Source organism: Zerene cesonia, chromosome 7 (genome assembly GCF_012273895.1).
Source record: "Zerene cesonia ecotype Mississippi chromosome 7, Zerene_cesonia_1.1, whole genome shotgun sequence".
Taxonomy (NCBI): domain Eukaryota; kingdom Metazoa; phylum Arthropoda; class Insecta; order Lepidoptera; family Pieridae; genus Zerene; species Zerene cesonia.
The window spans coordinates 8,433,904-8,460,430 of record NC_052108.1 but is presented as its reverse complement, the minus strand read 5'-3'; the positions used below and the strand labels follow the sequence as shown (position 1 = coordinate 8,460,430).

General features: G+C 30.4%; 2 protein-coding genes across 3 annotated transcripts in view; one reads left to right on the top strand and one right to left on the bottom strand.

Moving 5' to 3' along the window:
* LOC119840764 (adenylate cyclase type 2-like) overlaps window positions 1–26,527 on the bottom strand; it is a gene marked incomplete at its 5' end in the record, with an annotated part of 84,935 nt that overhangs the window by 32,566 nt on the left and 25,842 nt on the right. The gene's annotated exons all lie outside the window — the stretch shown is intronic.
* The window catches only part of LOC119840765 (E3 ubiquitin-protein ligase SINA-like 5), a 43,824-nt gene that overhangs the window by 2,274 nt on the left and 15,023 nt on the right, over window positions 1–26,527 (top strand). Inside the window, exons 1-2 of one of the 2 annotated variants that reach the window (XM_038367503.1) lie at window positions 17,810–18,089; window positions 23,737–23,866. In XM_038367503.1, coding sequence (XP_038223431.1) covers window positions 17,970–18,089; window positions 23,737–23,866 — 250 coding nt within the window. In that variant the 5' untranslated portion in view covers window positions 17,810–17,969. Of the gene's footprint in view, window positions 1–17,809; window positions 18,090–23,736; window positions 23,867–26,527 lie in introns of those variants that run through there. The other variant, XM_038367504.1, reaches the window with a different exon arrangement.

The following is a 26,527-nucleotide window of genomic DNA, read 5'->3' as shown; positions in this document are numbered from 1 at the left end:
TTAACTCTATAAGCCGATGAAAGTTTTATCAAACCGTTTGCTGCGTTTAAGATGTTTAGATTGTTTTACAGTTTTAATAAGTTATTGACACATAGCATACATATATCAACATTAATACTTTTTGTCATTTTAGTTTTAAAAAGACTCTATATAACTCTCTACTAGCCTTCTGCCCCCAGAGGTGAAAATGCTATGATACAATGACTCTATTTCGACGTGAAAGAAAGACAAACAAACAAACACAATTTCATTTTTATAATTAACGAGTTTTGGTTTGATCACATTAATATCATGAACGACTGGACCGAATTAAAAAATATCTTTCATCTTTGGATGTATTGTGATGCTTGACTGTTATAGGCTTATTATATACCTCGGGAAGTGCCGAGGCGGACCGCTAGTATAGTCTATTTGAATAATCACTTAATTGAATTGACAACTATTAAATTAAGAAAATTGTATAAGATAATAAAACATAAAAGATAACAGTCATAATCAATGTTAATTATGTGTAAAAGGAAAATAAAATCTATAGTATTTTAAATATAACGTTATTATAAAAAATATAACATTAATAGCAAACCCGGCGAACTCCGTTTCGCCACCAGATGGCTGCATGTGAAAAATGATTTTCCCGCTTTTCTGTTTTTCCAGAATTTTCTTTGCTATAAACCTCACGGAGCCCGAGACCTTTCCAACGAATGCAAAACCGTGGAAATCGGTTCGTGCGTTCTGGAGTTATAGCGTCAGGAAGGAAAACCCGACTTATCTTTATATAGTAGATGAGGATTAGACTTTCAAGATGGTATCGACAAACATTAAAAACATAAAATACCTAAAGAAATATATGGTTTTGTAATGACCTGACTGTGAAAGATAATTTTAAGTATATAAGTAAGTAATCAACACACAAAGCTTTATATTCAATTAAAATAAATATGTAAAAAAACTACAATGTAACCTAAGGTACACACTTTATGAGTTTAATTAGATCCCACTAGCCGCTTGGCGCGGCTCTGCTCGTGTTGACCCGGAATAATAATAATAGCAATATAACCTTAAAACATATAATAACCTATGATAATAACAAATAACGTCAATATTTCATACAGAAAAATGTTTTAAGCTTATTATATTCTAATAAATGTTTCTGTTGTACCCTATAACCTACGAAAATACTAGACATTTTTTTTTATTCTATCACTCGTGCAATTGCTATTAATTAACATTGTTTTTATTTCTGAGATTACATATTAGTGTATCAGGATTTATGAAGAAAATCAGATGGTTATTAATTGTTTAAATAAAACTCGTTATTTCTCGTATAGTACTTACGGAGAATTAATTATTACGAAATAAGTAAACAATTTATAAATGAGTTCATTACACAAGATAACCTTAGCGTTCGTGCACTTAACTATAATTTATAATCGTCTATATTAACATCAGATATTTTGTATGTATGACAAGTTGTGTTGTAATTATAGGGCCTGTTTCGTCTCTTTTAATGTCCTCAATAGCTTATTGAATGCTTTTATAAATAATCTAAACAGAACATAATCAGAAGATATGAAATCGACAATAATCTATACTAAGTAATATTATTTGTATGTAAGTATGGTTACAATGTTTTCAAGCAATAACTACTGGAACGATTTCAAAAATACTTTCATTATTAGACAGCTGCAGGTTCACTGAGTGATATCAGCTTTTTATTTGATCCGATCGAAGCCGGGACGAATACCTAGTATTTTATATTTTAAAGGTCACCAACTTTCTCTTGCTGAAAATTATTCAGGTATTGATTGAATGGTAATTATAAATTAAACTTTTTAAGAATAAATTCGTATTTTTTGCTAGCCTTAAAATAAATTATTCATTTATGAAATCGTTACTGGAATAGTGGCATTCCACATTATTTCAAGATATGTGACGATACGTTGTTCAGTGTTTACTTCGATATTACTGTTCAAAAGTGTTATAGTAATAGTATTTTTCTATTGGAAATACTAAAAGTTATTTTGTATGTTACATTAAATATACTAGTGTATGAATATATATCACTTTTTGATGTGGAAATGCTACCACTGGATGATCCTAGTTTCTACAAATTTAGTATAAATCTTCTTTTATTCTACTTTATATCAGACGGACTTCCCTTGTCCAAACCGGTTTTGTATGACAACTTTTTATGACGTCATGATTTTGTTGGTTTTTTATGAATACTAAATAATATTCTGTAAATACATATTTTTAAATAAATGCTAAAATTAATGAAATGAAATATTCTTTATTGTACACTCAACAAACAATTAATAACAAAAAAAATAGAAAATGTAGTGCAAAGGGCGGGCGGCTTTATTGCTCAATAGCAATTTTTTCCAAGCAACCCAAAAATGATGATAGCTGAAAGAGCAGACATGACAATATAACATAATAAGTATTTTTACAGTTTTAGCGGTCAAACTCACACCTTCTGTGCATAAGACAAGGACACCACTGCGCGTAAGGGGTTTCATTTTGCAACAGATATTCCCATGTTCCCTTCAATCTATATAAATTGCGTTTAAATTAAAACTTACATGTCCTTTATTGGCTTTTTTATAATTAAAATTGATAAACCGTACTACGTAACCGTGGTGTTTAATTAAAAAACCAATTAAGTATCTGCTATATTAATGTTTTTTTTAGTTTTTGTTAGGAAAAAAATTTTACATAACCTCCGTTGTTTTTTTTTTTGTTCGTTGGTTAAATCTGCAAATAGACGTAATTAGTTAAAAGGGGTTACTTTTTCGTCCCCAACGAAATTGCTATCAACGACTTTAACCTGTTTGTCTCCTTGTAATGGAGCCAGCCGTTCTGGCGATGAGACATACAGTGGACAAAATTGCAATATGTATAAAATTATTATTTTAAGATGCCCCATTTACTTTCATATGCGTTGAAGCATCTGTTGTTCTGTTGTCCATCTCCTAAATAAAAATATCTTGCAGCAATAGTCCATGACCCATGCGTTTCAAGCAAGGATTAAATATAAATTAAATATACATTACTGAAAGTTGTAGCCACTCTGTTTCGAAATGCAAACCGAATTATATGTGATAAGTCACTTAATTCCAGTTGCATTGTAATGTATCTACAATTATTTTTGATACGTAAATTATACTAATTAGGCTTTTTAAATATTTTGCAACTAGACACTCCCGTCTTCGCCTGGATATCAAGATTCCTGTTTTATTCTAAGAGGCCATTTTTGGATAAAAAGTATCCTACCACCCAAATCGGCTCATACCCTGTCTGTATACAAAATTTCGTCAAAATCCGTTCAGTAGTTTCAGCAGACGGACAAACATTCAAACAAACAAACTTTCACATTTATAATAATTATAAGTGTGATAGTGTGATTATTTTTAAGCTAGCTTAAATAATTTTTTTTTTTACTTAATATGTTGTCCTGTCAGAACTTTTGCACGGCTTAAGTTTCTAAAAGAAGTTTAATTGAGGAAGAAAATGTTAAAAAAAACTGTAAAATTTATCATATCCCGGTCACTTACGAATATGTACCATACATAATTACATAAAATCTTATCAGAGAAATGCCAGAAAAGATAACACAGCTATGACGCGCGTACGGCAATCGGTCTGATATTAAATTTCCTCCATAAATATCATAATGATTAATTAATTTTTAATTCACGTTTGGCTTTGCAATTCGAAAGCGAAGTGAAATGGGCTTTTCAACCCATTTAGTACACTTTAATGAAGAAGGAGATTTTTACCAAATCGGCCCAGGCGTTTGCAGACAATCGAGCAACATACGTCAATAAATATTATAAACTATACCGCTTTCATTATTTTAGAACTAGATCATATTTCAATAGTACCACATGGAAGGCATCAGCTTTCAAAAACAAAAGAGAAAAATTAAATCTGTTAACCCACTCGAAAGTTCTGCGGTATCAAAACAAAAAAACATACCCCTCCTTTCAGGAATCAGTTAAAACAAATTGCGTATTTCTATTTAATGTAGGGATAGGCACCGTATCAAGTGTATTACTATAAAGGATATAATTATAAACCGAATTTCTATCTGACGTAAACAAACTGGTTGATCCGTTCAAATGTTGAATATTATTTATTGCCCATTAAACCTTAGCATTTTAATAGATGTTATTATAATAAATTATATGTATATGTATGTTTAAATTGCGTATTTTGATAGCATCAAAAATACAATAACAAAAACATAGTAAAACACATGATCACAGCAGCGTATATAGTATAGTGACGTCAAACTACTATGCACTCGAATGTTTCACGTTTGCAGTCTTCTAAATACATCATATGCTAATCGCTATAACTTAAACCTCTTAATATTAAATTTAGGTATATCACAATGCAAAAAATACTAATTATATTTTACCATACAGTTATGTTTATTTATAAAAGCTAAATCAATTTTGAGGATTTCTTTTTCTACTTTTTTTCTCTTTTTTATGTAGGCTGACGGCGTACTTAAAACTAAAATATCCCTAAATAAAATACCATTACTATCTACGCAACACTGCTCACCTATAATGCGATATAAGCGGACCTGCGGGCTACACGCTAGCTTATTAACTGTTTATAACCATACAAACATAAATTATAAGATATTAATAATTTATTATGACGCCACACGTTTGCCCCACGATTTATCCTTAACATAAGTACGTCATTCGAAACAGTCTATACAATTTCCTGAGAAAAAAAAAACATTTATGTTTATGATTAATTTATAGTATTTTAACGGTAATAATATTTAGGACACTAATTTTAATACGCCATTAAAACTTTAATTTATTTTTGCATTTAAATCTACTACTACATGTAAAATAATCGGTCAAGTGCGAGTCGGACTCGCGACGCTAAGGGTTCCGGACACACAAGTTAATAAGCAACTGCAAAAAGAGTCACCCATCTAACTTACGACCGTGGCAACCGTTGCTTTACTTACCTCACCTTTTATTACTTTTATTGGATATAGCGGAAATAAAAGATTAAAAGTATGATTGCTACAACATGGGGCCAGACGAACGGACATACATACATGCCGAATGTAATAGAATCCCTTTCGGTACGGAACTATAAAAACTAATATGAAATATGTAATTTCGAATGAGTTGTATCTGCGTATTGAAAATAATTTTGGGAAACATAAATCTTGCCGATATAATTGCTCTGTCATTATTCATAGTAGCTTATAGCGAATAAACACCGTAAGAGCTTCTAAATTCGATACCCAGTTTTGTTTTAGATCGCTTAAAAAAATGAAAATAAGAAAGACAACCACACGTCAATACAACAAAAAATAGTTTAAATTACATTTTAGCAATTACTGATGTAGCCTTCATGCATATAGGTCAAATTTCATTTCATTTAAACAAATCCTATCAAAACACAGCAATCCAAGTACATAGATAAAATAACAACAAAAAGTTAATGAAACAACATCCAAATATGTTAATTTTTATTCCTATAATTCATCTGAAATCGATGCAAAAAGTCACGTGCAGTCTCTCGGTTCATTTGGAGTCACGTGTGTTTCATAAGAACGCGTTTTCGAATGCAGACGGAGATTAGCAATAACACCGAAATATTTTTTTCCATTGGTGCCGTCAGAGACTCCATACATAGTGTTAGCATGCTTGCGACTGCTATTGAATTTACGATGTTTTGATTTCACGTTATTTTCCTTATTATGACTATATCTTTAAATACAGTTTGTATACACACAGACACAACACACACGTTGTAGTGACAATATAATTTGTATGGAACCAAGCAATTAATTGAAAAATAATTAGCATAAAAGCTTATTTTCTTTGTTTACACAGGGACAATGCAAAATATCCTCTACATAGGGATCAAATTATGATCACGAACGGCGCAACAAATATAAAAAGCTTATATGGTTTTCTTATTCAAAAAAAAGAAATCACGTCAAATGCATCCTCATAATTTCGAATACATTTAATTTTACAGCTTCGCTCCACTTAATTATTTCTTTGACGTCAATTCGTATTAGTTATGGCAAATATGATTCTTTTTAATACTATAAAAGTAGCGTTAGAAAATTATCAACGCTAATAAATGCAGTATAACTAATGTATGCACATGGTATATGCATGTAATGCAATTCTTTGTGTAGATTACAGTAACTCGCATACGGTATTAGTTGCTGTTTTATAAAGAGTATCGTTATCCGCCGTTAAATAAGTAGCCTAGCCTATTAATTAATAGTTGTTTAAGATAGCTGCGACATGCAGCAATTATAGTATGTTCTTATTTCTTAATATGTGCATAATATATAATTTATTTGCCATAAATACTTACTAAATATAACATTACTTAAGGAAAAGTACTTAAAATGTTACCTACCCGAATAATACATAATTAATGTTAGTAATTATAAATTATTGAAAGTATTGATCAATGTTTTTATTTTAAATATTGAATTTAACATAATCCTTGATTATAAATAACATTTACCGTCAACATTCTTGGCTGCAAAAATATATTTCATATTTTATTCATTGTAAAATTTTCCTCTCTCCGGAATTATAAAAAATATTAAATTCTCTTACGTTAATAGCCTGAAGAGATTTGAGCGTTATTATAATACTTATACCTTTAAAAAATCACAAGTATCTTTATTTATTTATTTATTTATTTATTTATTTATTTATAAAAAATCACTTGCCATAACAGGACAAGCCCAATGCGACAGTGATACAAAAAAAAACAAAAAAAAAAAAATAATTTTTCAACAAACTTAACTAACTTAAATACTAGATACATGCTTAACTAAAATATATTTCCTAACTATAAGAGCTTAAATGTAATAACACCCTTGCGAATTCACTCGCGGGACAATGAAATATGTCAGTTCTTTCGTGCGCTTCATTAACAATGCGGATTGCTCGTACCATGGGTGCTTTGGCAAGGAGGTTAGTCCGTGCTGTGGGTATCAGCAGCAGTGGCGAGCGGTGCCGCCTCCATGCGGTTCGGTTTGGAATATAAAAATTCAGACATTCCAGCAGTCTTGAGTTCTGTTTTTTACCACGCAAAAGACTTATAATATAAACGGCAAGCGAAAAATCCCGACGTACACTTAATTGGTTGTACCCCACCATACCCAATACAAATAAGGTAGGATACATCAGTGGATAAAAAGGTAATCTTGTAAGTGGTTATCCCAATATTTTTCAACCGAGTTTAAAAAAGGAGTAAGGATCTCAATTCAACTGTATTTATTATAAATATAGATAACTCAAAAGTGACTGACTGACATACATCTATCAACGCACAGCCCAAACCACTAGACGGATTGGGCTGAAATTTGGCAAGCAGATAGTTGTTATGACGTAGCATCCGCTAAGAAAGTATTATAGTATTATATATATATATATATATATATATATATATATATATATATATATATAGCGTAAGCGCAACAAGTTTACTCAGTATCTACGGATTCGAATGAAGCAAGCCCTTATTTCCTCTCCTTACGTCTATTCAGAGATATCGTCATAAGGGAACGACCGTCGTCCTATCACCTTCAATTCACCCACGCGCGTGACTTCATCTGTTTTTCGTTTATAACGATAGGAATCATCACGATGAAAACATCTTAAATGATTAACCACGATATTTATTTTATAATTAAACAAATTACTTTGACCTCTGTGTTATAATTAAGTAATATGTCAAGTTCTGATACTGAATATGAAAAAACTCTTAGGTAATAAAATAAACAGTTTTTGCTCCATTATAATGGAACGCAGGATATTTTTAACTATGAATACAATATAACAGATCCATTTAATTTTAAAACATAATTTTAAATTGACATTGTTATGTTTTAATATTTGATCTCATGAATTATAAGAATTGTTCAGTTAAAATAATCATTTATTTAATGAGTGAATAATTTAATATAAGTTTTTATTGAAAAAAGGCGAAGTTAAAATTCAGTAAATTTTTTTGAGATACTAGGCAACTTTTATTGTAGTCTTACGAAAAATCTCTACGAGAAAATACAATAGGCTAAAATATACATATAAACCTAATATGAGGTATCACAATTTATAAGCCCACTGTTGGGACACAGGCATCAAATGAGGGTTTAGGCCATAATAATCAAGTGCGAGTTGGAAGTTATCACATGTCCTTGAATTTACCACTGGCTTTTGATCCTGTGACTATTAACACTTCTTTGCATTCATACTATTCCTTTTAAACAACAAATGTTCCCATATAAGAAAGAAGTAATATAAATGTGTACCAACATTGTTATATCATACATTCAATTGTGCTTTATTATACATTCAGAGACCTCAAGTAATCTCACATAGACATAGGAAGTGTCCCGCCGCATCCTTGGTAGCGGTAATTATTTCCGCCGCTGTCCAGAGTCTCCCAGGGTGTGATATTACTAGTATCCGGTGTTTCTTTGAAGATATATAATATTATCATGTATATAAACATATCGCATATCGCTTTATGCTTTGTTTAATTAAACTTCGTTAACAATCAAATTGATAAAGTCTAGTTTCTAACAGTGGTGTATTTTATATATATAAATTTAAGATAAACTCATGAAATTATTGTATTTCCACCGATTCTTGATAATTGTACAAAGTTCTTATTAAATCTGTCAGTTTAAAGTGGGTCAAAATCGAGTCTAAAGAAATCAGTTACGTACGAATATACAAACAAACATATAAACAAACAAAAATGCAACTTAATTTCAATTTTGAGGCTCAAGCCTTGTGATGTTTTATTAGTCATAGTAAGGATCAGGGATTGCGATTGATGCGTTGTGAAAATAAGAGATGACATTACACATAAATATTTCTGTATATGCAATACTAAAATGCATGTTTCTTCATGATTAAGCAATTTTCAATATCGTACACGCGTTGAGCCATCACGGAGGTCAGCTGAATTATCTAATACGTGCAAATTGCGAATATTCACCTACTTCTTATAATTTGGCCAAGGTATATAGCCTTTTAACATCTTTATTGTTGCGCTAAAAATGATATAAAATTAATTTTTGTTTACCATTTATATATATTTTATATATATTATATACCATATTTTTATATATATTATATATTATACACAGCCGTTTTAGCGCTTAATGACACATGTCAAAGAATTAATAACATTTTTCAATAAGTAAGATATTTTATTTATTAGAGCTTTAATAATTAAAAGTTGAGTTCAATTCGGTTATGTTTTTGTTTATTTTAAAGCCAAGAACGAATTTTACGTCTTGGCTACATAAAATGCAACGCCATACAAATATTTGTTTGTTACTGAAAATAAAAAGCGATAATAATTTGCTTTGAAATGATAAATAGTTACAACTATTGCTTATTATGAATAAAAAACAGTTTAATACTCTAACAAACTTATATACTACAGTACTACTATACTACTACTATAACTTACATACTTTAAAACATTTTAATAATAATTAACGTATTTATAGATATAAACTAAAAATAAATGTAGTTGTTTATTCAATACTAAATATTTTCTTATATTTGGTATACAGAAAGTATGAGCTGACTTGGGTGATATTTTTATAGGGGACAATTTTTATCCCGATTAATTTTCTCTTGGGATAAAACAGGAATCTTAATATCTGGGCGGAGCCGGGGCGAGCGTCTAGATTATAATTTCAAAAAAAATTAAACGATTAAAGTACTAAAAAAATTGTTTTAAATTTAATTAGATTATACGAGTTTTTGTTGCATTATTTGCTAACTCATTGTTATAATTATTATTTTTGTGTGATGCCTATTATGATAATTACTGAGCTAGATCAAATGAGTATTTAACAATGACTTTATTGAGTTTTATTACATTTTAGTGGGAATCTGTATTATTCTAAAAACACAATAAAAAAACGTCAAGGCTTTATTAAATTAGGTCTCAAAAATATATCATGGAGAATTTTTTAGCCGTTTGTTGAATATTGAAACAGAATAGCGATAAAATATTAATTATATAACTTAATCTTATATACAAATATATTCTGATATTAAAAAGCTCAAGAGTTTGTTTGTTTGAACGCACCAATCTCAGAAAATACTAGACCGATTCAAAAATTCTTTCAATGTTGGATATGAACGTGAGTTCATCATGTACCACGGGTGAAGCCAGGGCAGACCGCTAGCACGTCATTTATGTGAATTACATAATATTTTTTGCGCTTCAGTAAAAAAAAAAATAACAAAAAGGATGTTCCATTTACCACTTAGTAGTCGAAAATCTTCAAAAGCATTTTGGTTTATTTGAATTCGCATTAGTTCAAACAGGTTATACACTTATTCATTTTAACAATCGATTGACATTCAAATAATCTCGCGTTGAGAGTAATGAAATCGCATGCGTATTATTTATTCATAAGTACATATTTTTATTTAAATTACAAATATATAAAAATGTAACACATTGGACTGACTGACTAACTGACACTTTAGAAATGTTTGGGAATCCACCTCCCGAATAAAGAATTAATGATGTGATGACGTATTTTAGATTTTTAATGCGACGCTGCAAAATCTTTTACTGTTGTGATTCACCGAAAAAAAAATCGCAGGCAAATGACTAGGGAACGATAATATTAAAACAATATCACAATAGTTACTGCGAAATTCAAATAATTCATTATATTATTTATTTGTAAAACGTTTAGGTTAAAACTATACCAATTAAAAATCCAATATGTTTGTGTTCACGAATTTAAATGAATTAAACTTAAATGATTCATTCATTAATTCTATAAGTCGATGCTAAGTGGATTAGATAAACTGAAGTTGTTTTTGTGTCGTTAATTTAAAACGGGATCACAGCAGGTGGTCATTAAATTAATTTTTTAACAAAGATGTTAAAATGCCTGTCATTAATTCGGTGTTAATGTATTGTAATTAATTATTATTAATTACAAGCAACAGAAATAAAATAATATAAAATATTTTTGTAAATAGCAAATTTTCTCTTAGTTTCTAATAATAGAATTTTCAAAAATGAAACATGATTCGTTCATTTCAAATTGCTTTTCTCGATTGTGATGATTAGTGTGTATTTTCTTTTATTTTAATCAAATCTTTTTACTTTTTACACCCAAAATATACTTTTTTTACGCGGTTTTCGTCTATATAACTGGAAAATTTTAGTTTTCAAAATATTATATTCGAATCCGCTTAATATCAGAAATACTCAATTACGTGTTAACTCTTAATCAAAATGTAGCTCTTTAGCAGATTTTATTACATATGAATTTGTCACTCTGATATATGATAATATAGACATAATAAAAATATCTCACTGCGAGTATTAATGACCAAAATCGAAAAACCATTCATGCGTTATCTCCCTAAAAACCTCCATCTGGGCGCGGCCAGGTGGAAGGCAATTAACAGCATCCTGTGGGAGCCTGCGACAGCTGTTATATCGTACATATCAAATAAACGAAACCTGTTAATAACTCGTTTCTTTTTTTTTAGTAAAGAACAATTCCCGTGAATGGTGGCTTTATTTTTGGATCGAAATTCTATCGAAAAACTGAATTGACTTGCCGCATATTGCGATTGCATTCTTGCACTGGAGTACATCCCTAGACTACTTTTTAAGAAACATACTCCGATGATGGTATGATAATTATGAACACTAGTTTTCGTTTTTACCTCAATAAAGAGACAGTTACGTGTATATACGTACCTGTATAGGTAAACTCCAACTGATGGGTCAGAGAGATGTTGTAAAGATTCCAAATGTGAATGCATTAGATTGTTATTCTGTAAATATTCAATTGCTCCTTGCCTTTTTGTAAGGGCACTAAAACATGCATAATAAAGATCAATATCTACGAGAATCCTTATCCTCATCATTCTCCCTCACATTTTACCAATTTACTGGATAGATATTGAATTATTCGATCAGAATCTCCATAGTCAAAACGCATTAGGCAATTTGTTTGTAAACCCTATGCGAGTTGGCGCGCAATCGAGCGCAGCGGAGATTTCGGAACCAGTCCGTTACGACATTGTTACCACACTGTTTATATGTTACTGCTGTGTTTCTCTCAGCCCGTGGCTTTTCTCGTGTATACTTCGTGTTATATTGCCATTTTTATTCATATTTTTTAAATTGATATCAACAGAGGTTACAATTTTTTGATGATGGTCATCGCGATAAGTTTTTAGCAAGTGCGTGGTTTCAGTATGTGTAAGTCAAACAAGTATGAATCAATGGAAAAATTATGTCCCATTGAATCACAGTTTCAAACCGAACAAAATGTTAATATCCGAGACTTAATTTAAAGAATTATTTATATACCTAAGTGGATACAGAGATAAGATAAATCGAGCGAAATCAAATACGTGTATGCTAATTCATTGTGCAGACGAGAAAAAAAATATCACACGGATTATTTTTATAAATAGGTATCTAATGAATTATAATTTTTGAATAATACTGTTAGTTGATATATCTTTGTCTACTGCGTCGCTTTGTATTTGTATAACAGATTTATGATTTATTAACACGTGAAAAATGTAGTCGTAAACTTTATGGGCGGAATATGTTGACTTCCGTTTTTACGTGCTGTGAAGTATTTTAAATCTTAAACATTTGGAATAGGATTCAAAATATTGTGTCCACTTTCTATTATTTTAGATATATTCATTGCATGTAAATGGTCGCATTAGCGTTCGCTTCTAAAAGAGACTTTAAGTAATATGTGCTTTATATTCCTAATGGTGCTTATGTAGAATTTTGAATGTACAAAATCAATGCATACATATTTAATTTGTTTACTGCATAACAAAAGAATACAAATTATACATTTATTAGCTATTATACCCTATTAATAAAAGATAAATTTACTTTAACCACAGATAACATAATACTACCTACCTATAGCTTTAAGTAAACGCATACACAACATGCTTTTGCGTTTATACACGATCACTAATAACTTATTATATAAGAAGGCAGAATAATATTTTATTGTTTATTATAACTAAGATGTTTATGCTTTTTATTGGTATATTATATGATAATTAAACAGAGGCACCTATTGTATTATATCAATTTACTTATCAGTTCATTGTTCAGAGCTATTTTTAAATATAATATCATATTATTATTATTTATTTTTATAATAATAAAATTGCGTAACGATTTCATATTTTTCGCAACCGATTACATTTAAATTTAAATCTGTTTTATGTGGAAAGTAAAATTGGTAAACAACATCCAATCGGGGAAGTGTATAAAGGCTTCCATTAATAATAATTTTGTACTTTAATAAAAATTTAAATCACCAAGTAAACAGAAAAAACAAAGAGCAAAAACACATAATATAATGATATTGCTCAGGAACATTGTAGCATTCTACTGGTTCAGTTTAATCGAAACGAACAAGCCAATATTCAAATTTCTTCTTTAATCTTATCTATAATATAAAGAGCAACATGTGTTTTATTGCAAGTTTGTACAAACACACAAAAACTACTGGACCGATTTCACAAACTCTTTCACCATTAAAGGGGGAAGATGCTTTCATCTTCCCCGTTCATTCACCCTGGCTTTGCCCGTGATACTAATATAATATATAGCTAGTCACACTAATATTATAAATGTAATTTTTTGTTTTTATCTTCGTTCATCAATCACGCTGAAACTGCAGAAGGGATTTTGATGAAATTTGGTATACAGACAGGGAATGAGCAGACTTGATGGCAGGTTGATATAGGTACTTTTAAGTCCGATTAAATGCACCGTTGGGATAAAACAGGATTGTTGATATCCGGTCGGAGCCGGGACGAGCGTCAAGTAATATACAGACGTGCAGATTACAAACTGTATAACTATATGTTACAGAAGATATTCCAAGTATGTGCGCCGTATCCCGAAACGTAAACACCAAATGACACATCCGCTGAGTCATCATTCCAGGAATAAACATTTGACTGTCTAATGGGATGCGGACATACTGATCTCGATTGCAGGACTGTACCAAGAGGCGTAATGTTTTCGTTAATGTGTGTTTATATTCGAGGTCTTTTGCCCGTTTCACCCAGATTTACAGTCTATGTAACTTAAGTATGATTCAGCTTTGTAATGGTGGGCGAATTTTTGAGTTAAATCGTTACAAATAAACAAACAAAATTAAAATATTCCCTTTATAAAATTAGTACATACAAACACCTGGTTATTTATTACAACCATGGGTCATAAATAAGTTATCTCGGAAGTAACAGAAACTTCATGTAAAGAAATGTCACCACAAAAGCCTACATAAAATACGTGACTTTATATTATCATATAAAAATCTCCCAACGATGTATAAGGTAGTATAAAATACACCACAATATGTAAACGTACACGGGTATCTTTTTTTATATACGTATAATTAATTTCTTAAAAGTTCAACGACCTCCAAACAAAACAGTCTGTATGATCGCGTCTTTATATCAGCTTCAGACATGTCTGTGTTTGAATATCCTTTATATAGGTTATTATTAAACTGCTAAATTGTTGAAAGATCAGATTTGTATGTAAACAGTTATTGCTTTATCCTGCGGTTTAACCCCTTGACCTATATGAATCAGCTGGCGGACTCTCGTGCTACCCGGGTAAACCCTATGTCCTAATCCAGATTATAATATATCTTTTATTCAGATACGATAATATGTTGTCGCGTAAAAGAGTAACAAACATCCATACATCGATCCATATGTACAAACGATTGCGTTTATAATATTATTAGAATGTTCCAGTGAAGATTACTAGAAACCGAAATAATATTTAACTCTGACTTATACTAAGGCTAGCCCCGGTTCTGCCCGCATGATATCCCGTATTATTGACTAATCTGCACTAATCCTACTATCCTACTTCCTACTTCCTACTTAATATTATAACTGCGAAAGTTTGTAAGGTTGTGTGTGTGTGTTTGTTGCTCTTTCACGCAAAAAATACTGAACCGATTGCAATGAAATTTGGTACGTATATAGCTGGACAACTGGAATAACATATAGGCTATTTTTATCCCGATATACCTAAGGGATACGGACTTACGCGGGTGAAACCACAGGGCGCAGCTAGTATTATATAGAGAAAACTTTTCCTTTTTTGTAGTTCTCTATGTTTGTAAAGTTTTCACTGGACCGGCTTCAAAAATTCTTTCCCCATTAGCTACAACTTAACTGAGCGACATAGGCTATATATGTACCACGGGCGATGCCACACAGCTAATAATAAATATATAAAAAAACACGCTTCAAAGAACATACGTAAGATAATAATTAAATATCTCATTAAATAATTGTACTGTCCCCGATCCTTGATAAGGGTCTAAAGTTTGAATGGAATGTTTTTAAATTGAGTCAGAAAGAGTCAAAAGGAGTCGGTTACATACAAACATACAGGTGAAGGTTGTAAAAGGGTGTTAAAAATATAGTTAAGATCACTCTCTTTTGTTGTGATAAAACTTAAAACTGTTTCAGTTGATTTCCGATTAAAATTACTTTTAAGAAGCCTAGTTGAGAAAAAATGAAGACTTTTGTTTTCTAAATTCATATAAGTATTTTGATATTAAACCATGGGAACTAAGTAACTTTTAATTATATCTATTTTAAGAAATGCATCTTCGTTTTTATACCTTTTTTATGTGGATATATACCATTGATATGTACCATTGTCTGTTATATAATTCATGTAATTAATGTTAATTTATTAATTTAATTCCCTCCATTTACATTTCAAATATTATTACATATACACAGATTGTTTACGTTTTCGAAAATTAAACTATTTTATGATTATCAGAGAGCATCTGTTATTTCAGCTTTCATTTGTATTTTTGTATTTTCTCGCAAAACACACCTCAAAATTGTATCCTCACAATAAAATACTTTAACAAAATCAAAGTGTGCTCTAATGAAGATCATCGTATATCGAATTAGGGATTTAATATTGGCGAAATATAAATATATAACTTGTTTGTTATCATGCTCTACTAACATGCTTTTATTCATACCCAAACAAAATATATCTTTGATAATTTAGGTGCAAAATTTTATATGTATTTTTGCATAAACCACTCCGTGTACAGGTTTACTTACCTATTAAATTTTAAATAAATCTACATGTACCTATAAACTTCCTACATTCTACTATAAGTATAGAATGAATCGTATTTGATACATTCGTATGCCCACATAAACTTATTTTCTTATTATAAATATATGTTGTTAAATAATCTTCATATTATAAAATACTAATATAAGTAGAGAAAACAAACACACTTGTGTCCGCGACTATATCTTTATACTACCCCTTTACTTTGCAATCAGAGTTTATATAGATATGTTTATGTGATAGTACCATCACGTTGAAAAGTATTAAAACTATATTTTTATTCACATTACAAACATACCGATACGGATGTTTATATAAATTATTTATCGTAACAAAATAGTTTATTTACATATATCAGGCACTCACAATACAATGTTTATATTGCTGTTCAAAATATTTATAGCGCTATCAGCTCTTATACAATGATTAAACGTTAAAATTATATTGACATAATTTCATATCGTCAGTGATAAGGGTCATTGATCTGAAGGATTATGAGTAGAGAATTTTTATAAATATCTCAAACATGTGTATGTTCTAAGAAATTTTAAATAAAGTTTTGAGAAAACTGTAGTAGGCATAGGGTTAAATGAAACCTAATATACTTAGATATACAGTATTCATAATTCAAGAATGCGACATAATATCTAGCTTAATAGAGTCACATAATAATCGAACTAGCTGGTTTAATTAGCATACAAATATCATTTTAATGAACAGCATAATATAGAGAATAAGAAGTAAATAGAATTAATTACTGTAGTTTGTCGATTAACCAGTACCTATTTAAATACGTTAACCAATAAATAACATATCGAAAATTACTTCTCTGAACGAAAAATACCGTTCTAATTTTTATCTATAAATTTCCCGCTGTTCCAAAATTTGAATTTTGAAATTTTTAGTCTGTTTCGTTATTTTATATCTTTTTTTAAACGCGTTCGGAAGATCGCCCATTCACGAATAGACAATCCATTATTAGACTTCCGTAAACAGTGGCAAACAAAGACTGCCATTCATACGGAAGGTATGCTGACATGTTTGTTTCTTGTAACCGCGTCACGTGCGTATAAGGCGACGTATGGACATACCGATTGTGTACATATTTAAAATGTTTTTTGTCATCACTTTTTAATGTGAGATTTGAGAAAATGGTTGAAGTAACTAATTGTTTATTTTATGAAATATGAACTTTGTTGTTAAAAAAAAATTGGCATTTAACGGCCTTCCAAATAATATTTTGTCCTTTCTTTGGCTGACGTTTATGTAGCTGCTATGACTACTTTGTTATGATTTTAGTTATATTTTGATACGAATAATATGATTTTGTGAAAAAATTTTTAATATATTGGTTTACTATATCGCTATTGGAGTGACAAAGTAAGGCATATAACGGGCTATCATTTAATAATCGTTTGAAGTTATATAAAATATTGATTTTTTAGTTGCGTGTTAACGCATCGCTGCGCCGGCGCCGACTTACACGTGCAGACAAAATATCGCATTGTCTTTTACACAATGAGTTACTTTTTCCTAAGCTACGATTTTTTATCAACCTCAAGATTTAGTCGACTCCACTACCAGATTGCGATTGGTCGTGTTGGTAAGGCCCAAAAAACGGACCCACAAAAATCGAACAATTACCGGCCGCTTTGTTGTTTTTGTCGAGTACACTTTCATGAGCTTTCTAATAATTCTTCTCTTAATAGAAGATATTTTGTGGGATATTACAATCTTCTACAGTTCTTGTAACTACAGTCATGCGTAAATACGTGGCGTATTATCATATTCCGAGTTCAGAGGAAGACGAGTGTTGCCATGGTTACAGAGGCTATCAGAGTTTACGGAGAGAGTCCAAAATGATCCTGTTTGGAAAACCGGTAAGTTTATCCAACAATAACCGGTTATTTATGATTACTAATCGAGTTTCTGGTTTTAATGTCTTTTTAATTGTATAATTTAGTAAATTTGGTGAGTTACATTAAAATTGCAAGATTTTTTAGTATAATTTATAGATTTATAAATCAATTTGTACATTTGTGAATAGATTATGAATGTATATCATTTTATTCGGTATAAACTGGTAAAATTAATGATTCGTTTTGACAACGGAGCATTATACACACTATGAATAAATTACAAATGTCATTGGAGATTGTAATAATTAAATCGATACATGATTATATTAGAAATGCGTTCAAAACTAAATAAAAAATAAGAAACCAAGGTTCCAACGCACCGATGTTTCCCAAATTACTTCTAACTTAAATAAAAACATCAACAACAAAAAGTGAACGACAAATTAGGAAATATTTATTGAAAGTGATATTGAACTAGCTTCCCACCTGCGGCCTCGCTCGAGGAGTCATAGGTAAACATAGACCTTCCGAGGTGTGTCCCATGTAGTTCCTATTTGTTATCCCATGGGACTTCCCAAATAAAAAAATTTGTTATGTACTTGTTCGGTTTCAAATTATCTATGTGCTAAGTATCACTCAAATATATTCAGTGGTTTAGGCGTGCACAATAGATAGACAGACAAAACTTCCACACTTATAATATTAGCGCGGACTCCTCTTTTTTTTTGTAATGTTTACTGCCATGTATTGTAAAAAATATAAAATATATTGGCTTAAAAGATTAACTTACTTAAACAACTAAATACTAACTATATTTTTAGTCATAATTGATTATCTGGATGGTTTTATGTGGATGTTCTTCAGATGACGCGAAGTCGCGGGCGCATGCTTAGTTGAAATTTAAACATTCTTCACCTATAATCTTCTTGCATAAATGTCCTAAATTATGCAACGAATTGCATTGTCAACGATATAGCTCCCAGACTAAATAACTCTCTATCACTTTGGTATAAGGTTTATTTTCATTCGCTATATGTAGACAGTTGATTCACACGAGTTAATCCTCGACTTGAGTTTAATAGTTACAAAAAAAAAAAGATACAATATTTTTTTATCCTCAGGTAAATGGATCCTTATATGGTAGTGGTAGAATTGTATATATTAATAGGTTTACCTTATTTTTTAACCTAACTCATGGTTCAAATATACATTTTTAATCAAGATTTGATGATGAATGCGTTAAATATTTCGGTTTTTCAAACTAAAAGCTTGAATTATTATTACTATTATTTTTTCTCATTTAATTTTTATTTTAAACTTATCCTTTTAAACACACCCAGAGAAGGTTTTTCGGTATTAACTTGTACCTTAATTAATTCTACTCATCAAAACGCCTGAACATATCTGAATGAAATTTCTCACAAAAGAAACTTATTAACTAACAACTATTGCATATATATAGTATACTCACTATTTTTGCTACCATTCGGGATAAAAACAGTTTTTGTATAACCTATAACATATTTTAACAATTAACATCCAATCACGGTCGTCAATTTCTTAATGAAATAGTTGGTATTGCTTATTTATAAGATATATTATACCTCTATTAGGCTTATTTATATTAACAATATTATACATATGTGCTTCGTGAGTATATAATAAAATGAAGTGATCATGCGCAAACAACATGGCGTGTTGGAACCAGAATTTCTTATGGATAGTTTTTATTAACAATTACCGAAATTATCACTACATATTTTTGTGATATTTCAATAATTTACATGGATCTGCGATATCAATGAACTAGTTGCGGCCCGCGATGTATGTATTAGTGAATAGCTTGAACGCATCCTAGGGAACCTGGGGTGTTACCGTGTTGTCTAACTAATTCTAGTGTGGGAAAAAGACATAGCCATGTAACAGGTTATCTGTACATCACATTTCCGCTGGAATTAGTACTGTTTTGAAATGTCACTGTAACCACTGAATTCACTCTACATTATCACTGAAACTGGAGGTAGTTTCCGATAGAGGTAGAACCTTTGAATTATATTCTAAGCATTACTTTTAGAACATAAATCACACAGAGCTCTGAAAGTAGTCAACGTTGACAATTCAACAGGATTTAGTTAAATATTTCGCCATTTCAAAGATAGGTTTGTGCCACAGTATACTGTGCGATTAATAAGATTATAATATATTCACGTATTAAAAACAATAGATTGACAAAACAAAGGATATTCACATAACATTAAACGAAGGACAGAAGGAAGGTGAAGTAAGATATAACGACTGTCATTTCCTTTAGCACACGAAGTAAAAAATACTCACATTACCGTTGACGTCCCCGCGATTTATTCGTTTGCATTTCAACGATTTTCTCTTTAATTTATGTTTATTTCAATCCGTATTTTATTGGACGCGACACTTTATATATGATTTGATGACAAACTTGTTTCCGCATGAGTAAATATGTCTCAGCTGTACCATTAAAACAGCGTAAATGGCTTCGCAATTGATATTTTTCTAATATCATTACGGCGTTTTTAAATGTGGGTCGATGTATGTTTGTTTCTTTGTTTGTCACTATAAGCACCTGATCGAATGCACAATGCGACTACAATAAATAGTATTTAAACATATTTTATTAACAGATGGTCTTTTTCATCTTGTTTTTATAATGTCTGAATTATTATTTCTTTTACTTAAGGATGGATTGTCACAATTGTAAGAAATTTTTAGAGCGAAATAAAAATGCCCATTGTGGATAATGAAAACAATGAACACTCAAATTTATTAGCACTAAAGCCTATTATATAGCTTATGTGCAAATATGAATAAAACATTAAATATCGACCCTGAGTGTACAATGTAAGAAGGATCTAATAAATTACAAGCAATCGTCAAACACTCGATAAATTATAATATTATATTCCGCTAAAATCCTCCTGTTTGTTTGTTCTCAAGCGAAGAACATACTACACATATAAACCCAAATATTAATCAATTTATTTTCTTTATTCAAAAGACTAAAAAAAATACAGTATAAAAATAAGAAAATAGAAATAAGAAATAAAATGTACGTGTAGTGTAAATATACTATTATAACTACATTCTATATCGCTGTACAGGATACTTAAAACGTCTATAAAGTCTTAATTAAATCCAATCAAAACCAATGAAAAACCAACAATATTAGTTATGTATCGCAATCTACAAGTGTAAGTAGCGTGAGACAATATTAGCCAAGTCTAGGAGTCTAGGACATCTAGTTGGCTAACTACCGGTACAGGTCTTTTGGCCTCAATTCCAAGCTTGAATCACCTGCTGTCAAACACGTGAATTGACTTTAGTTTTTTTGTATAATTTCATTCATTAATTTCATTTACGGACACAAGTAAATAAACTATTTTCCCTAAAACATGGTTTTAAGTTTTCAATTCGAATTAATTTTTTTTAGTAATAAATGCATTAAAAAAAGGGAAGAAAAGAAATATGTCAATGCACTAGGGCCTCATAAACACATAATAATGACGTCAATATTGAGGAAATAAACATACATTTTTTTTTTCAACGTAAGACTTTGACATTACATATTAAACGAAACATTGTCAAAGTAAAAACTAATAAATAAGATTCTTGTATATTGTACCTTAGTAGATACTAGTTAAAATCTGCAGTTTTGAACGTTTACAATAGTAAACAAATATCCTTTCTAACATTCCAATAAATAATACCAAAGAGCTTTTACATAACAAAATACTATGATTCGACCTGTAATAGCAACGAATATCGTTGCTATTACAGGTCGAATCGAAAAATTGCAAAAATATTGACCAAAAATTTATGTAAATAGGCCTATTCGCTAATATTGCATAAAAATACTGCAAATTTTTGAGCGATTTACGCCGCGAAACCAGCAAAGCAAGGTAATTTAGTTTGTCTGTTTGCATTCTTACATAACGAGCAATGACATTGAACGTATAATCTCATAGAATTGCTCATAATAAGGATTGATAACTGTTAACGATGCTTGCCATTTAATGAACTGGCATCATTCGAAGCCTACGTGATAATCGGCATGTGTTAAATGCTCTTATATTCCTAATAAGGGACCTTGTGAATCAAAGTCGGCCTATGAAGTCAATAATACGAATTGTTTTTCAACATGGTATGGGCGTTTGATTTATCCTGCTATATGTTTATAATAATTACTAACACGCTGGGTTTTCTCGTATGTGTTTAACTGTTACAATAATTAAGAAGGACATATTGGTATATCGTTGTATTATTTGTCTATATACTATATGTTGTGTTCGCATTGTATGAATAGCTCTTAGATTTCAGAGTATTAAAAAGACTAGTTAGATAGTCGTTTTGCAATAATCTTTTTATCGATTTGCTAGTATAAAACATTAACTTATTAAAATTATGAGCCTGTAATTTTTTTTTTTCTTTGTTTTGAACTAATTGGCATATTAATATTTTACACAAATTAAAAATGAAAGATATTTTGTTAATAGATTCGCTCAAAAGACTTTTTTCTTATTTACAACTGAGTCAATAAGACTAAGAAAAGGTACATAAAAATGGATGGACCAATCCATTAGGAAATATTAATTATTTCTTTGGCCAAGGTTAAGAGGATGAAGCCAGAAAGTTTGACTTTTTATGAAAAATTCAACCAATCCCTTCACAAAGCGAAGGTTAAACAACAGATCATAAAAGTTTAACAAATTTTGATGAACTTTTCAAATGCTATCCTTACATTTTAGTGTAGCTTTTCATTGGTGAATATATATTCAAAATCGTCTTTTAAATTCATCCGTTACAAAGATTCAAAACTTAATTAGATATAGTAGATGAATGTGGCGAAGAAAAATCATAAACCACTGTACATATGAACTAATCAGTAATATAATATCCAAGTGTTTATTATCACACCGCTACAAAACCTAATACTTGCGATACAGAAACCGCAAAGCCAAGCGGAGAAAGGTGTCGGCCTTGGTTTTACGTCACTTGTATGACTTCTCAATTTAGATTTCCTTATTATTTGTTTAAATTTGTACTTGAACCTTCCATTGTTGGTGCGTTGACATCAAATTCACAACCGTTTTTATGAAATCTCGTAATTAATTGATATGTTGTTTTACAGTAAGGGTCACTTATTATGAAGAGAATCGGAATCGGAAGATTTTCTTATTAAAATATACATTTGCAGATACTTTTAAAATATAGAAAGAAATAAATATATATAAATATTAACTATATCATCTATATTGAACGTTTGCCCTTCAAGTCCCATGCATACTAAGCGGTAAAAGATCTAAGTTACAAAAAAATACATAATGCTCTCAATTTGACAACAACTTAAAATATGATTATCATGATACATAGCTTTCCGCCCGCTATATAAATATACTATAAAAATTCTGTCCTACTATCCTACTAATATTATAAATGCGAAAGTTTGTGTTTGTGTGTGTTTGTTGCTCTTTCACACAAAAACTACTGAACCGATTGCAATGAACTTCGGTGCGCTGATAGCTGGACAGCTGGAATAACATAGGCAATTTTTATCCCGATATCCCTACGGGATACAGACTAACGCGGATGAATCTAGCTAGTAAATCATAAATCTCAAACATTTCCTTCTCCACAGTTTCATTCCGTGACAGACAAACGGTCACAAACCAACGACTGCGGAGAGAACAGCGTCACTATCGTCACCGAGAAGAAAATAGAAGATGACGCATCCGACTCTTCGAGCGGCGAAAACGTCGATATTGAAGGTATGTTTGTTATTTAGCTATCTGACATGAACTTAGCAACGCTTCAGTACATTTTTCCTTGTTTTTCTTAATTTAAACCTTCCACACTACGAGTTTGCTGTTATTAAGTTTATTTTATTTTATTATCTATAGCTTAATATAAATATAATTTTTATAGTCTTAATATGTCATCAATAAATATCTATATACAACAATGCAACCTCTTTTTTCTCCACCTACAGTAATTACCATAACATGTAAAGTTTTTTTATTGTTTAGTCGAAAGACCGCACCAAGGAAGTTGCAAGTAAAATAATTTTGACCCGTACAGGAAGTAGCGTAATGACCAAAAACTGTGTCAATGTCACATTTTATTTGCATTGTAGTTATGATATTGTGATGACCTCAGATTGAAACCCTTCCAATAGTTATATCAAGGCTAAATATTGTTAAATAATATTGATATTGTACGCGCCTAATAATATAAGAAAGGTCATGTGTCAGTTTCGATAATACAATTATAATTTAAAAACTAGGTCATGCTTAGAGGAATACTAAAAAACATGGGAAATGTAGTCTCAATTGTATATCCTAGTTACAAGACAAATCACGTACCTAATGTTTATTTATTACTTGAATACTCGTATAGCAGGAATGTACTTTTAATTAAAATCAGAAATGTTGTTCTTTATAGTTTTGAGACTAAGAAGGTTGGCATAATATTATTTTTATTGTACAAAAAGAACTGGCCATTTGTAAAAAAAAATCATTACATATTAAAGAATTGAACGCCATATCGTTAAATATTCTTTAGAGGCGTTTTATTTCGGTTCTTAATTTAAAAAAGCGAGTAAAAAAAAATGTTTCGTATTCATACCCCTCATTATGTATTAAAAACATATCATTAACATAAAGATTTACCTATTGTTAGTACAATATGGCAATAAGGATTGTTTTATTCTTTTTGGTATACGAAAATAATAAATAATTTAATGAATTATTCATTGGTTGTTACATCAAGGCTAAAATGCGCAGAGATGTATTCTAATGGCGCATGCAAATTTTGTGAGAAATGTGTCCATAAACAATTACGTCTTTAAGTGCAATAAACATATTACAACGAAATAAAATTACTATTGATAATACTAAAAATAATTTATTTAAAACGCCTTAATAATAATATGAAATATAAATAATGTGATGTACATCACAACACATTTATTTCTCAAAGGGACTGCGTGTTGGACCTTTGTCCTCACGTAAGTCTTCCAAAAGACCGGGTACTTTCCTTCTAACCGTCTATTATGGACATATACATATAAAAAACAATGTTTGTTCCACCGTAATTTCAAGATCCAATAAAAAACAGCAATTATTGGGAAAATTCTGTGTAATTAGTAAATAGATGATTCGAAAAATGTGCAATTCGTCTTCTCATGCCCCTCGTAAGCACAAAAACTTGTCTGTTTTTAGGGATGTTTCTTAACTGAGTTTCCTTATTCATTGTGTTTGTTTTATTTATTTATACTTATTTCATATTAAAATGTAAAATAAGATGGGGAATTAAGAGTCAATTATTATTACATAAATACGTTAGGATATAAAATAGCGTTTAAAATAAATCGATAGAACTACGTTCTAAAATTTTATATAATGTCACTAAATATAAAAGTATGCATAATAAAATACATTAAAAGTGACACGATCATTATCTAGTGACATCACCATTTGTTTACGATTTGAGATCATAATTTTCACACCGAAACTACGAAACTTAGTCATTGCTTATCAAGAATTACTGTAAATTATGTAAACATAACTTCATTAAATTTCTTCGGATATATACTCATTCTTAAAATAATACACCAAGGGGTTTATTATCTAACTTTATGTTATTTTCACTCGTTACAACTACATTCAGTGCTGATACCGGCCCGTGTCCTTTTCCTCATCTTTCCTAGTCCTTTCATTTATTTCCATCGCCAATCCCTCCCCTATCTATTACCCATTTAAAGCAGGCAACGCATTTGCGGAGACATAACCTCTGCAAATAGTCATGGGTGATGGGGCTTGTTTTCTATCACGCGATCCACTAGCTCCTAGTTGATGATTTTATTACGTCAGTTAGTACATTGAATACACAAAACGAATTAAAAAACTTACAAATATATAATTTTAATTCAAAAGAATATAAATTAAAACAAATTCATAACCTAAATAGAACAACGGTTTATGGAATACAGAGAACTGATTTAAAACGTAATCAATATATTATTATATAAGTAGTTGTCACTGTTTAAGTATATACATTAAACTAACTGCTACAACGAAAACTTGTTTATAAACAGTCCTAAGTTAATCCAATTTCTAGATTTCAATAATAGTTTATTCTAGAAATAACTGGTTCGAACTTATAAGCCCATAGGCCAGGTAAATCCGAACTAATATAAGTTGGGAAACCCGAAATACTTGGTATTTGTTCAATTGACATGCTTATTTCAACTTGTGCGATTCTGCTAAGTAGTACAGTATAGACAGCCCTTAGGCAATGTTAAATGAAAGTCTGGGGACCTTTATTTGACATTGATCTTTAGTAATGAGATTTAATAAGGTTGCATTTAGTATGGTAACAGGGCCAGTTCAACGCTTGCTGATAAAGTCATTAACAGCCTATTTAACACT